The sequence below is a fragment of the Fragaria vesca genome, linkage group LG6 (genome assembly GCF_000184155.1).
Source record: "Fragaria vesca subsp. vesca linkage group LG6, FraVesHawaii_1.0, whole genome shotgun sequence".
NCBI lineage: Eukaryota > Viridiplantae > Streptophyta > Magnoliopsida > Rosales > Rosaceae > Fragaria > Fragaria vesca.
The window spans coordinates 10,382,791-10,397,043 of record NC_020496.1 but is presented as its reverse complement, the minus strand read 5'-3'; the positions used below and the strand labels follow the sequence as shown (position 1 = coordinate 10,397,043).

General features: G+C 36.5%; 2 protein-coding genes across 2 annotated transcripts in view; one reads left to right on the top strand and one right to left on the bottom strand.

The window, feature by feature from the left end:
- LOC101304396 overlaps window positions 1–3,270 on the top strand; it is a 6,880-nt gene extending 3,610 nt beyond the window's left edge. Inside the window, exons 7-12 of the mRNA XM_004302810.1 lie at window positions 247–362; window positions 1,033–1,119; window positions 1,223–1,291; window positions 1,407–1,478; window positions 1,606–1,749; window positions 2,629–3,270. Of these exons, the coding sequence (XP_004302858.1) occupies window positions 247–362; window positions 1,033–1,119; window positions 1,223–1,291; window positions 1,407–1,478; window positions 1,606–1,749; window positions 2,629–2,766 (626 nt within the window). The 3' untranslated portion in view covers window positions 2,767–3,270. The remainder of the gene's footprint in view (window positions 1–246; window positions 363–1,032; window positions 1,120–1,222; window positions 1,292–1,406; window positions 1,479–1,605; window positions 1,750–2,628) is intronic.
- Window positions 3,271–4,908: 1,638 nt separating this feature from the next.
- Window positions 4,909–14,253, bottom strand: part of LOC101304108 — a 12,543-nt gene continuing 3,198 nt past the window's right edge. The window contains exons 4-20 of the mRNA XM_004302809.1: window positions 13,386–13,483; window positions 13,130–13,288; window positions 12,943–13,002; window positions 12,269–12,457; window positions 11,613–11,666; window positions 10,558–10,644; window positions 9,722–10,442; window positions 8,958–9,334; window positions 8,738–8,811; window positions 7,625–7,730; window positions 6,567–7,459; window positions 6,323–6,398; window positions 6,114–6,225; window positions 5,868–5,944; window positions 5,488–5,568; window positions 5,261–5,340; window positions 4,909–5,176 (exon numbers count right to left, since the gene is read on the bottom strand). Of these exons, the coding sequence (XP_004302857.1) occupies window positions 5,161–5,176; window positions 5,261–5,340; window positions 5,488–5,568; window positions 5,868–5,944; window positions 6,114–6,225; window positions 6,323–6,398; window positions 6,567–7,459; window positions 7,625–7,730; window positions 8,738–8,811; window positions 8,958–9,334; window positions 9,722–10,442; window positions 10,558–10,644; window positions 11,613–11,666; window positions 12,269–12,457; window positions 12,943–13,002; window positions 13,130–13,288; window positions 13,386–13,483 (3,260 nt within the window). The 3' untranslated portion in view covers window positions 4,909–5,160. The remainder of the gene's footprint in view (window positions 5,177–5,260; window positions 5,341–5,487; window positions 5,569–5,867; window positions 5,945–6,113; window positions 6,226–6,322; window positions 6,399–6,566; window positions 7,460–7,624; window positions 7,731–8,737; window positions 8,812–8,957; window positions 9,335–9,721; window positions 10,443–10,557; window positions 10,645–11,612; window positions 11,667–12,268; window positions 12,458–12,942; window positions 13,003–13,129; window positions 13,289–13,385; window positions 13,484–14,253) is intronic.

Here is a 14,253-nt window from a genome sequence, read left to right as displayed (position 1 = left end):
TTTGATTAGTACTTATGTTATATAGTGGTAGATGGTTTAAGTCAGGAATAGTAATTACCAGACATGTGAAACATCTAAATTCATGCTTGAGCAGGCATACATACAGATTTTAGATGTTTTACAATTCAATTGTGAGAATGAAGGAATTGGCCAGGGGATGATTAATTGAGAACCTGAATTCTTTTATGAAAATCATACTGTATTCAAGAATATTCTCATAAGCTCAAGGCTGCTTTTCGTGATGCCTTCATAATAGGTATGAAGACCAATTCGTCCTTGCCGGTTTTGATGGTGCTCCAACCGCTGATTCAGAAATCTACAGCAAGTTGGATCAGTCAGATCATGATCTTTGTGAATCAAGGGTATGTATGTTTTTAGCACGCAACCAATTTTGCTCATACACATGTAAATGCTTGACCCCAAATACCAATAGCAATTGCAAGGACTCTTTTTCACATCACATAATGAGTCCAACATTCAGTTAAGTATGATTGAATCTCTTAAAGAAAAGAAAAGAAAATATCTTGTAGGAAAATGTATCATTTGATTGGGTGATATGTTGGCAATAATATCACCTTGTATCTACATGTCTCACCTTAACAGTATCAGGGTTAATACCACAAAATCAAAGAGAAAAAAAAACAGTATTAGTGTTTTCTGTCCTGTCTAATTGAATCAGTATTCCTCCACTGCCTCTTTGTGTTTGCTAGATGGTTGCAATATGGTGAATCAAGTATTAATTTATGTTACTCTGTTGAGCTTCGAAGTAGGTTATAAATTAATAATGCTACTCCTTTCTTTCCACTTTTTTGTTTTTGTGCTTTTTTCTTTTAAAAAAAAGTTATAATTAATGCATGCCTTGAACATAGCAGTTTTCATATGGGATGATTTTGGTTATTTTGATTGTCACTGGCTTCACTGTTAATCTACATTTAATATATTGTACTTCATTAATTGTTTGAAATTTATAAGTTTTGTTCAATTATTTGTGAGCTACCGGAGTCAGAACTCATCCATCGTCATGCATTGCAGGCAATTATGAAAAGTTACAAGGTAACAGGCGCAGATCCAGCTAATCCTGACAAATTTTTGGCATACATGGTCCCTTCGCCAAATGAGGTAGATGGGCTGGTTTCCAGTTCCAAAATCTAAAGCATCTCAAATTAATGTTTCATAAGCTGGTCTCATGCCTCATATTTTTTTATTGACTTTAATATGGCAGCTATCAAAGGATCCGTATGATGAATCTGAAGATATTTCATATTCTTGGGTTCGGGAGTATCAGTATGATGTATGTATAATGTACATAATTTGAAATACTTATTTTGAAATTATATTTTGAAAGTTTCTCTATACCCGAGCTTTTGATCACCAATGTAATACTTATGCTTTTGATTCCTCAACAGGTAAGAGGTGATGATGTCGATGATCTGACAACATATCTTGTATCATTCGATGAAGATGCAGCACGATATGCGGTATCCACCTCAATCTTCATTTTTATCAATCCTCTTCAGATTGTCTATTGTTTGCAGGTTTCTTTATGCTAGTGCCTACCAAATATGAAATATAACTGTTTTATTATGTTCTCCATTCACAATACAGCCGCTTCCAGCAAAGCTTGTTTTGAGGAAAAAAAGGGCGAAAGAGGGACGATCCACTGATGAGGTTGAACATTTTCCTGCACCTTCAAGAGTGACTGTCAGGCGGAGATCGACTGTTTCTGCAATTGAACTAAAGGATGCAGGGGTAAGATGAGAGAGCTATCTGTTAGAGTTTTAAATCCCATTTTGGTATAAATGTGCTTATAAAAGCAGAACTCACTCTATGCTGTTAGAATAATCAGCTATGAACTTAAGATGCTGTGTTTGGTAAATTATGCTTTTAGAAAGCAGTTAGACTGTTTGGTAACAATTACATAAACTGCTGTGCACTATAAAAAAAATATAGTGAAATAGATATTGCTGTTCAGAAAGAAAATTATGATCATGTTTATTTTGATCTATACCTTATGTCCAGTTTGGCCCCCTTGGGATTATGGATAAGCAGCTTTATTATTCAGTTATTCAGTTAAGTTGTTAGATGTGTTTGGTAAAAGAAGAAACTGTAGGTTATTTCTTTAGTTCCAAATTACCAATGCAGCTAATAGAAGCTGGCTAATCCAAGTTTCTAGAAGTAGCTGCCAGTATTGCAGCAAGTCGAAATTTTAAAATACTGAATGGGTCCTCGTGATGCTCAAATGATGTTCCCTTCCAGTTCCTCTATTTTTCCAAATGATGGTTAAAGAAAGCAAAGCTATTATCCTATTGGTTGGGTAATGCTGCTAGTTGAATATGTATGTAATAATTAAGATTTAAGAGCAACCAAGAATCAGTGTACATTCATGTTTAAGTAGGTTGAACATGTTTTGAAGCTTAGTGTGCAGTTTAGTTAAACTAATGTAATATTGGCTTATCCAAAATAGTCATTTGGTTATTGAACTTGTTTTGAAGCTTAGTGTGCAGTTTGGTGGAATTAATGTGATATTATCTTATCCAAATAGGCATTTGGTTATTGGATGATTATGATAATTTAATTATTGGGTGATTATGATAATTTAATGTTTGCATTGACTCTGCTGGCATTCAGGATTATTCAAGGGGAGCTCTATCAAATTTGAAAAGGAGAGGGTTTGATAATGAAGATGCTCTTGAAAGACCACAGAAGAGGGGACGACACCAAGATGTTGATGAATATAGTGGCGCTGAAGATGATTTATCTGATTGATGTCATTGTTGGCCTAAATGTTGTGGATTTTTATGAAGGCTTGCAGGCTGGTGCCAACTCATTTGGGATTGTTTCCAAATTCTGATCAGATGTGCTGTGAAGTAAAGACGAAGTAGTTCTGTGTGAACTAGTTTGCAGTCAGTTATTTGGATGTCCGTTTGAGCCTTAAGTTATCAACATATATCTTTTGGCATAACTCATCTTTGCTCAAATACCATGAAAAGGGAAAGATGAAGAAGAAACCTTGTAAAGAAGTTAGACATGATGAGTAAAGTGCTGTCAAGTTTATCCAGAAAAGAATAGGTTTTCCCAGCCATTGTAACTGCTGTTTTTAGGTAATTAAATGTTTTGGGGTCATTTCCATTTTAGCTACTCATTGAAATAGTTCAATATTGTAACAATCTTACATCTGTCACCTTGATCGTCGACTGAACAGTCAGATGGTTGAAGGGGCATATACCTTGTGCTATTCTGATCTTGCTGAAATTATAAATATGTTTATACTGGGCTGCTGGTGTAGGTGTAGAATTGTCATGTTTTGAGAACTTTAGATGCACTTTTCCAGGATAGTTTTGAACTTCAGTGCATCGTGTTGCAGTTTCTACATATCACTGAATACTGATATCAGATTGTTAAATCCATTCTGTGGTTGTCAAGAAGATGGTCATGACTGCACATTTTTATCGAAGCTCCTTACCGGAGTCAAATTCCAGAAAAATAGATAAATAACAAAAAATTAAAAATAATTAGGAAAGGGGAAGATCATAATTGTCAAATTCAAATTTGAATTTAGTAGAAGAAACCTGGCAAAGGTTGACACATTCATTTTTGCATATGAAAGGAATGACTTTCTCCCTCTTAGACATCGGTTAAGAAAAGATTAGAGCAATAATCTTTACCGATGAAAAGTTATCAGCAATTGTTCTCGAATTTAAAAGTCAGAGATTGACAACTAATACCTACCGAGAGTAGTGTTCATCTGGTCAGTAATTGACCAAGAGATTTATGATCAATCACCATTGGATGTAAATTCAAGGATAGAGAATTAATTTTAAGTTGAGTTGTTTTATTTTCAATCCTTAAATGTAAATCTAACTGTGACTGATTATAAATCTATTGGTTAATTACTGACCATTATAAATCTACCGATTAATAGTAGTCAATAATGATTTTCAAATTTTGAAAACAAAATCAAATCATTGTTGTTGACTCTAAGTCTAAGTACTCAACAATTGTTCTCGATTCTAAAAATTAAGTTAGGAAATGACCAACAGTTCTTCATTCCAAGGATACTTATACGTCTAGGGACTGAACATTTCCCACCCAGTTCAAATTTTTCAACATGTCATTTCCCCAAACGTGAGTCATAGTAAGCAAATTTTCATCACTCTTGCATGCTTCGCATGTCCCAAACTAAAATCATCTATCATTTACCAAATGAGACTTTTAATGGAGTGATTGGCTAATGTCGAAGCTCGACATTTGGGAGTCTCAGTCCAATATACTTGCTTTACACTTCTTACATTCGGGAAACAATTTATGCCGACGGAAAATTCATCAAAGAGTGAATGATTACATCTCCCTAGATTTCTTTTCTCAAAAACAAATCACCAGTCATGTGAATCAAATAACAGTTCTTTGAAACGTTTCTTCTACCAGTCGAAAAATTTTCAACATACTGAGCAATTGTCGTCGCTTTTCGCAGGCTTAACAGGAGCTGAACTAAAAACCCAGATTAAACACGTCTCCCCCTAATGTAACTACTAATGTCGTAGCTTGAGATTAGGTACTCTTAGTTCCATTTCTTATTCTAATTAATTCGAAAGGTTACGTCAAGGACATTAGATGAGGAAAGCCTTATCAAGCGAGGTATCAGATGAGTTTTTCTTTTTTGTTTATTTCCCATCTTCTTTTAGTAAGCAAAACATTGCTTACGAGGAGCAAACAAGGATGCAGTTCTTCTCGAGACTAATAACCTTTCTCTCCTCACCGTTGCAACCATGCAGATGTAATTATGTTGATTAATATGGGATAGCAGTTGATTTGAGTGTTAAGATACAAAATGTGGTGCTTAGATGTTGTATTCTTTGTTGTAACTTGTAACAAGTCGCAACTACTGTTTCCTTAGTCAATAGTATATATGCAAGAACCAATGTACCATGACTACCATCTAAGCTTGGATGAGAAGTAATACACAATGAAAAGAGCATTTACAAATAGTACAGAGATCCGTTATACATTCGGATAATTTAACCCAGAAGCTGACAACAACGACTGATTAGGGCATTTTACATACAATCATTAGCGATAAAAAACAGCAAAAGCTAAAAGCATCACACAGTTTAATGTGTTGCTAGCTTGGGATAACTCTGGTTCTCTCTGTAAACATCAACTTTATGCAGTTGATGTCCTGTGTTCATAGAATATGGAGATCAGTGTAAGTAAATAGATAGAATTCTAAGAGCGGAACTCTATTAAAACCTATGACACTAACCATGCATGTCGACATCTAACAGCTTCCTCACGAACAGCTCTTTTTGGATCATCAAGAGCCTTGAATATTGCTTGCAGTACCTGAATATAGGATACGAGTAAGAAACAAGCATGGATACACACAAATTATGTGAAAGAATGAAGTTTCATTTGCCAGACAGCCTTGATACGTTACCGAATTTCAGGATCAGTGTATTGCTGACCAATAGCTGTTATAAGAGAACTAACCTGAGATTTCAGGGGAAAGATTCTAGGACGGGGCAGCTCAGACATGGCAAGAAGGCATTGAATTGCAGTCTCTCGAACAAGCTAAACAAGTGAAGAAAAGATATATCAGCCAAAAATTATATAACATACTTGCACTCTACCATTGACCATGTCAATTCTGGCTTTGTTCACAGTAGCAGAGACCAGAATACCACAGATAAAAAAAAAATTTAATTTAAGGAGAAGGGGATGGTAAACTGAACTTGACACACGGAATCAATAACTAGATGTCCAATTGAAATAGATAATTAGTGGCAGCAGTTTTAGAAAGTCAGCAATAAACTTCAGTTTTTTTTTTTTTTTGGGGTGGGTCTGCACAAGTGAAGAGAAAGATATGGTACCATCATATGAGGGTAGGCAACGAGTCTAGAGAGACAATCAATTATTATATGTGCATTCTCTAGGACTGCTTCTTCTCCTACGTGGACAAGCAGAAAAATAAAAGTGAGAAAGTAAAAATTTGTGAAGAGTTACATAAACCAGGCAAGTACACAGAAAATAAATGAATTGACAAATAAATTTCATTTAGTTAATCAAGCATGAAAGCACAAACAAATGTCGGCTACACCACTATACAGTTGGCTTACCGCATTTATCTGTCAATATCCCAGATAGAACCAGCAAAAGACTGTAAAGCTTATCTTTATCCAGAATATCATCACTTAGTATGGACAATCCATCCAACAATACTTTCATGAGCTGCAAAAAGACAAGGTACTGTCATGAATGTATTCCAAACATATTGACTACTGAGAAAGAGGCAGAGGCAAAAAATGTAAATAGGTGTTCTAGTTACCTTCTTGGCTTCACTCAAGATAACAATTAATGGAGCATTGGAGATAAGGTGCGCTGATGCCCGAAACAGCATAGATCTGAAAATATTTATAAAAAATTATATAATTAAAAAAAAAAAGTAAAAGAAGCATTAGTTTGGGCATGTATGAAATACAAGAATGACTGGAGCCCGTCAAGTTCTATCTTCAAAAAGTCAACAAGTGTTTTACTCAGTGCAATAAATAAATATACAATAGTGCATGTACCTAGATAACGATGAATCAGATTTCACTATCAAAGAATGCAAAATCGGCATCACTGTAGAGAAAAACCGCTGCTTGTAGAGTGGTCGTATATTTGCATGAAACTTACGGTTCAAACAAACATCAGAATCACTCATAAGAATGTGAAATGCATCTGCTGCAGTTCTCATCACAGAAGGCTGCTCGCTACTGGTTTCTAGCAGACCTTGCCTCAACTCAGAGGTATCTACTTTGTCATCTGCTAGTAGGCAGTCCAAGATGATTTTGGTAACATCTTTTACTTGTTCATTACCAATTAAAAGTAAACCTTTCCCTATCCATGCGAGTCCAGTGATGACATGGACCTGAAGCAATTTATTGCTCGAAACCCCAAGGCATAATTCAGTGAGCCCCACATTTCTGCTGTGGCTTGTTCCAGATCCTCTTAAAACTCCATTCTCACCAATATTCCATAGTTTTGACCGAAAAATAATTCCCATTGCTTCTTCCAACGTACAGGCAGTTGAAATTGTTATTTCATTGGATTGTATACCCAATTTGTTGATCACAGAACCCAATGCCTGAGCTGCTGGAGTACAACCTTTAACAAGGGCGGTCATAAATAAATGCAAAATTCCTTTTGCATTTGCAATAGGAGTTCTTGGACGCATTGCTATGATTACTGATGCAAATAGTGAAAAAATCCATTCATCTCTGGGAGATAACTTGTCCAGCTGTTCGAAAAGGTGCAAGGTTTCAAGCTTAGCTAAAGAACTGTCATCCGTGGAGTCCTTAAAAGGAATAGATATGCCAGATGAAAGAGCTCCGTAGGCCTTTTGGATTATGATGTTTTGACTTTCCTCTGAACAACTCCCAACAGCAAGCTTCATTGCCGTCATTGTTGCATCAAGAAGTCCCTGAAATTAAAGATGTAGATATTATTAAACTTCTCAATGCAGTGTTAAATTTATCTTTTTCAGCGGTGTGGGAACTGAAAGATGTCAGCATAATGGTTAAGCATCATAACACGAATTAATTACTTTTATTAAAAGTTACAAAGAAATAAGAACGGCTTTACACACTTTGTCTTGGACTTGATTGCTAGAATCTTTACACCTTTCAAGGCAATTCCAAATACTAATGACGAATCGACACAGAACTTCTTCGAGACCTCCATTTTCATCGATCCTGAGTCATCTCAATAAAACATTTCATATCAACAACAGCGACGACACAAAAACGAGGAAAAAATACGCTGGAAGCACAAAAACTCCAGCAACGAAACAGATGTTTGCGATACAATGTAACAAAATACATTATTACAATACAACGTTGATAGGATAAAGGTAAAAATCACCGATATGAAATACAAATGTGAGGTGCAGTTTCGGTCGCGCTGGTGATGATTAAAAACTATACTTTGATATGCCTGAAACATCAAGCCACTCGGAAATTTTGTTCAGGCACATATGGCCTGAACAATACAAGGAAGAAGCACAAACATAATCCACTTACTGATATCAGCAAAGATGTATATAGTCTACCTTTTGAGCCAAGATTTTCCAAGTGCAAGCCAAACGTAACAAACTATGATACTTCAAATTTGATTATGTAAGCATGATTAGGTGAGATGCACAGAGAGAATTTTTCTTTTATAGTAGTTCTAGCATTCAAAATATATGAAGCAGTCTCTTAATGTTCCAAACACAAATGACCATTTAATTAGCTAACAATAAACCCAGGAGACTTTATGTAAATCTAGAATGAAATAAATGGTAACTCTTGAATTATCTAGAATTTGCTAGGCAATCTAATCAGTCTATATCATGCCAAGTAAACAACTAACCACAAATTTGTGAACTTTGCAGGTATGAAATTCTTGAACACATAGGTTAAAATCCTTGAGTCAAATTTTTTTTTTTTTGGTAACAGTTTTTTTATCAAACAAAAAGCAAAGTACAAGGAGGCGGACAAGGAGTCCGCTTTATATAGCTAAAGAAGGTAGCTAGGGATAGAGGCTTAGCAGCCCATCTGATAATGCTAACTCAATTTATACTAAAACTGCTTGCCAGTTAGGAAAATAATGGAAGAAAGAGTATAATCCCTAAAAACCACAGATGTCGAAGCCCATAACAATGCCCAAAATTTAACATAAAAACTAAAACAGTTGGGGGGGGGGGGGGGAGGGAATGTACCATGAGATAATCTTATTGGAGTAGCATTCTAAAAGTTGAATTGTTTTTTCAGCTGCCTTCAAATCTCCATGGATCTTGTGACCAAACGCAAAGACAAAATCGTTAGAAAATGGGAAAACCATGCTCAAGCATATATTAAAGAGAAAATTACTCGCCTAAAACAAATCCACAGTGCAATTTTTTAAATAAAGGGGTGGTTAATATGACAGAGAATACATACAAAAGTTTTGGATAAATTGGCAACTATTGCATCTTCCAGCCCTTGAATAATTCTTAGCATATGATTTGGCCTACTTGCACCAATCTCAAATACTGCTTCCAGTTTTAGAGGGAAAGGCACATCAAAATCATCTTGAGGCAGTGAAATAGTCTTTTCAACAACAAAACTTGTATAGCTTTGTGCCTTCTCTGACTCGAGATGCACATCCACAAATGAGCCGATGTGTGCTAAAGCCTTCAATGCTAGCTTCCACAACAACGGCTTGTCAAAATCCACCAAGATGATCGACATGAGAGTCTTCAGAACATTCTCAAACATAGCTTTTGGTATTTGTAAGAAATATCCAGGGAATGTAGCCAACATTTGTAAACCCTTCACTGCATAGCACATTAAATAACATTCTATTAAAAAACATGTTGCCACAACTGTAAGAACTAAGAACCATACAGTTTGAGGAAGTGACAAATGTCATAAGAACTCCAAAAATGATCACCTACAGCCTACTGAGATGCCTAAGTCGGTGTAAACTAAAAACATGAAATATAAGAAGTCATCGAGCTCCCATATGTCAGATTTTGGACGATAATAAAGGTCATACCTAGACACAACTTCCTACCTAAGGTGTGCCCAGGTTCACAAAACTCGGATAGTTAGGATTATAACATAACAGGTAAGATTCTTATGTTATGAGCACGTTAACCACATGCAATTAGATAATACATGTGCGAACAGATTAGCTTTGTACTGCCAATTTAAAGCTTTACCTTTGAAATAAATATCTGCATCATCGGCAACGTTACAAGAAATTTGCGCTAAGGTAGTACAGAAGGCAGTGATTAGTGTTGGCGCAGAGCTTTGAAGCATGCAGCAACATGTCTCATCTGCAGTACCAAACTTCTCATCATGGTCATTGGTTCTCATGATTAAATCTCTGCATGCAGCAATGAATTCCACGCAGAAATAAAGAGCTCCAAACTTAAATCTTTTAGAGGAAAAAGAATTCTCCTTGAGAGTACAATCTTTGGATGAATTCCCCATTGAAATCTCCAGAGTCTTCATTAAGGAAGGGAAGAAACTTTCAAATACCCTATTACAGGAAGCCATGGAAGTCTTGGTTATGATGAAAAAGATGCGACCAACTGCATGTAAACTCTGCCTGCCTTGCGAGGGAATATTAGTGTAACTTTCATGACTAGCTATGGAATTGATAACATTGTTTATATCTTCATCCCGAACAATCAAACTTAGAAGCAAAGCATCATTTTGCATTGTGACATTTTGTAGAAGAATCAAAGCTTCTGTTACAATTTCATTTTCTTCAAAGCCAAGACCAACTAGTGGTTCTGCAGTAAAGGATTTAGCAGGCACTTCCAATGAATTACTTATTGCATGTTTTATGGAAATCCAGATAGTTTCAGCATGTTTTGCCATTCTTTCAGCTCCATATCTAGATGCACAGTAGTTAAGATACTTCAAGGAATCAACCTGCAGGCATACAGACCAAGCAGCCAAAAGACAACTTTACTAACAAAATATTTCCACGGGCAGTGAAAATTAATACTCAAGGAACAGAAAAGTAATACATACAAAGTGGCCAAACCTTTGCTAATGGCAGAGAAGAAGAAAGTTTCTCAAGAAGCAACGGAATAACAAATGGCTCAAACAAGGCTGTGGAAGAGAATGCTGACTGCAGAAAGAAACATCTTGGTTCAACATTTTGCTATTGAAACAGTAAAGATTAGGCAATAAACTACATATAAAGGATAAATGATGAAGTTACATAGAAGTAGCAAAGAACTTTCAATATCATATTACTCTGTTGCTATCTTACTCAATGGCCTCATTGAAAGAACTAGGCACTAAACTAATGCACCTAAAGGATAAACGACAATGTTTATCATACAAACACAAAATACAGTTCTCCCTTGGTTCATATCTCTTCATGTTCAAGAGAAAAAAAAATATTTCTTAAAGCCATATGTGATTCATATAAAACTGAGCATTATCAATGCAGCCTCAGGTGTATACTTCTAGCATAGAGGAGAAAAATTGTGGCATCTATACGGTGAATGATTTACTTCTCATTTAGGTAACCAAACTACAAGGTGAAATTCTTCAAAACCTGGTATCAGAGCAAACTGAAAAACCTGGTCATCACGAGGACTCTCAAGTATAGTTGCAGTACACATAACGTAAAGAAGAATCCTGTGTTCCATCGACTTAATTCTTTGTCTCACTCTTTTTACAAAAATATGCTTTCAGACTCCAAGATTACAGTTGGTGAAAACTACTCACAACCAGTATACACCGTAGAGGTTTTTTGTTTTCTTTTTAGAACACAAAGTTATGGATGCTGCTGCCCATACTTTTCTAAAAAGAAAATCAGCCGTAGCTACTTTAGAGTATATCCAGTTACATTTTCCTACTTGTTATTGAAAAAGGGCATGTCACATGCACAGAGTGCAGTCCAATTAAGCCATAATCAGCAGCAATGAATTAATAATGCTTCAAAGAACAATGTGACATGCACCAGTCCGCCAAAATTAACAAAAAAAGCAACAAAAAAGCGCCGTCTCAAATGGAGAATCATAGCACAGAAGACATTAGCAAAGAGATTAAGAAGAAACGACGGTAGCGGTCTCAGTTAAGGTGTACCATTAGAGCCTTCGAGAGGTCCTCCCTTTTCACATTAGCGTCCTCATCTTTCAGCTGGAGAATGCATAGAGATAACCACATATCACATGTCAATATAATCAAAGAATATGAGATTGTAGAGAAATGAATGGCAGGGTCTAAAGAACACAAAGAGAAGGCAATTTATAGGCCAAGTCAAGGAAAACAGCCATCTGAATACCAGCTTTGATGAGACATGAACATGGAGAGATCATAAATTTGGTAACAAATGAGGATTAAGTTATGCATAGAAAGTAAAATTTTTGAGAAGGAAACTGAAATATGAATATCATACTGCTGAGAAGGAAACTGAAATTTTCATAGAAAATCATACTCAGATTAACTAATATCAATAGAATAGACTACTTTTGTTCCACTTTTAAAGTCAATAGGTGCTCCAAACATAACGAATTGCATGTGGCAGATGAGAAAGCACCAATTCCGTATTCCTCTTTCTCAATGTTGAAGGTCAAAGTTCTATGCCTAAAGAAAATTGCAATAAATAAAATACATGCAGATTTTTCAATTCCAAATTCTAAGAACTAGTTTAGATTCAAACGTAAATTCAACAGTAAAAATACATATAAACCTATAAAATATATTCAAAATCTACAAGTACATGTAAAAGATAAGCTTACATGAGTAAAATGAATGGGAAAGTAGCAACCCAAGAATTCAAATAGATCTCCACAGAAAGTTGCGAGTGGCCCAGATGGGTCTGGAAATAATTTGACCAGTGCCTCAACAATATGAAATGTTAATATTAAGCAATGAGGATCCTTTTCTTCATCAATGGCTTCAGAGATCGCATAGAAAAGATCTTCACCCTGGAGAATGGAGAAAAATTTGATCAATATGTTATCAGACTCACTATGAAATGTGACAGATTAGTTCTAAGCAGAGTAAACAGACATCAGATCAGTTTCACGGGCATAAGGATAAGGCACATACACACCCACATGCATGTGCCTGCTGTCTGTGTGTATGTATATGGAATGTTGCATATATGAACGAAACACTATAATACAGTTAAGTTATAGACTTCCTTGAAAAGAGCCAAGCATATCATTGAATCCATACAGAAACCAACAACATGTTGAATCGGGCTTGTTTGAATCAGTTGAAAAAAGCCTTTTTGATTGAGTAGACATCTATTGAACTCACAGAATTTATTTACTCCAAGTTGAATATCCAAACAGTTAACTGACAATCTTCTTTTGCATAAGTTTTACTATACATCATAGAAGAAGAATAGTATAAACACACCTAGCTGGAGCCCAAACAAGTTAAAGAAACGAGACAGAATTAATACCAGTGAAGCAACCTCGTTTGGATAGCGTTGTAAAAGGCACTCCAAAAGCTCAAAACAAAGCTGCAAGAGAATTAGGGGACATGAAAGTAAGCAATTATATTTAAACAAAATCATTGGCTATGCAAACAGTAGGCTAATTTCTTTTCTTCAACTTATTGGGCATTAAGAATGGCATTCGCTTGTCTACCTTTCTGTCCTGTTGAGCTAAAGATTGCACTGGTATGTTCTCTCTGTAAGACTGAGCAACGACTTTTGCATCACTGGCAGAGACCATTCCGGCATTAACTTGTCTCCTCAGCAGTGCTAAGCAACCAATAAGTGCACCACGTAAAGCTCTCCAATCTGACTGATAGAAGGACAATATCACCAATTTACATTGTGAAACCAAAATATGAGATTCTAAACAAAGGTTACAAAGTAAAAACAAAGAAATGCCCACCCACCAGTCTGTCTGTGAAGAACCCTATCAAGCTATGAATAGTTGCATTATCTAGTGGCTTTGATGAAAGACCTGTAAGAACTTCTGCCAAAAGAAGTATACCTGAAGAAGGATACCGTATGAGAAACTTTCAGTTTCTGTCCTTAAATTTATTGTTTAAGGAAAAAAAAAAAAAATAATATATATATAGAGGCCGGATATGAAGCGCACGTGCGTAAGTGTGCACAGAGCTCCGTTCCCCACTATCCGGCGCCGACGACGGCGCGCCGCCACCCCAGCGGACTCCAGCAGCGTCCCCCGATCACTTTCCCTCCCCGCCGAGTCCGCCGAATTCCAGCGAGATCACCCAAAACTTCAAATAAAGTCGATCTCGCTGGAAACTGGAATTCGGCGGCCTCGCCGGGGAGGGAAAGTGATCGGGGACGCTGCTGGAGTCCCCTGGGGTGGAGGCGCGCTGTCGTCAGCTCCGGAGGGTGGCGAACGGAGCTTCGTGCGATGTGCGCTCCACATCGTTTCCGTATCTATATATATATAGCCCTTCTTGGCTGCGGACGTCCGCACCGAAGGTTTCGGTGCGGATTTCCATTTTTGCACCACTTTCCGATCGAATTTCCTCATCTCCACCGTCTAGTATCTAGATTAATATTGTGTAGATCATCTCTGCAAAATTTCAGCCAATTTGGTCGATCGTTAAGGCCCTCAAACTTGCGTCTTTCTATTATAAACATGAACAGTTCATGTTTGATAGAATTCAGTCCGTCCATTTGTTTTTCGAGTTTGAGGGCCTTAACGATTACCAAATTGGCTGAAATTTTGCAGAGATGATCTACACAATATTATCTAGATACTAGACGATGGAGATGAGGAAATTC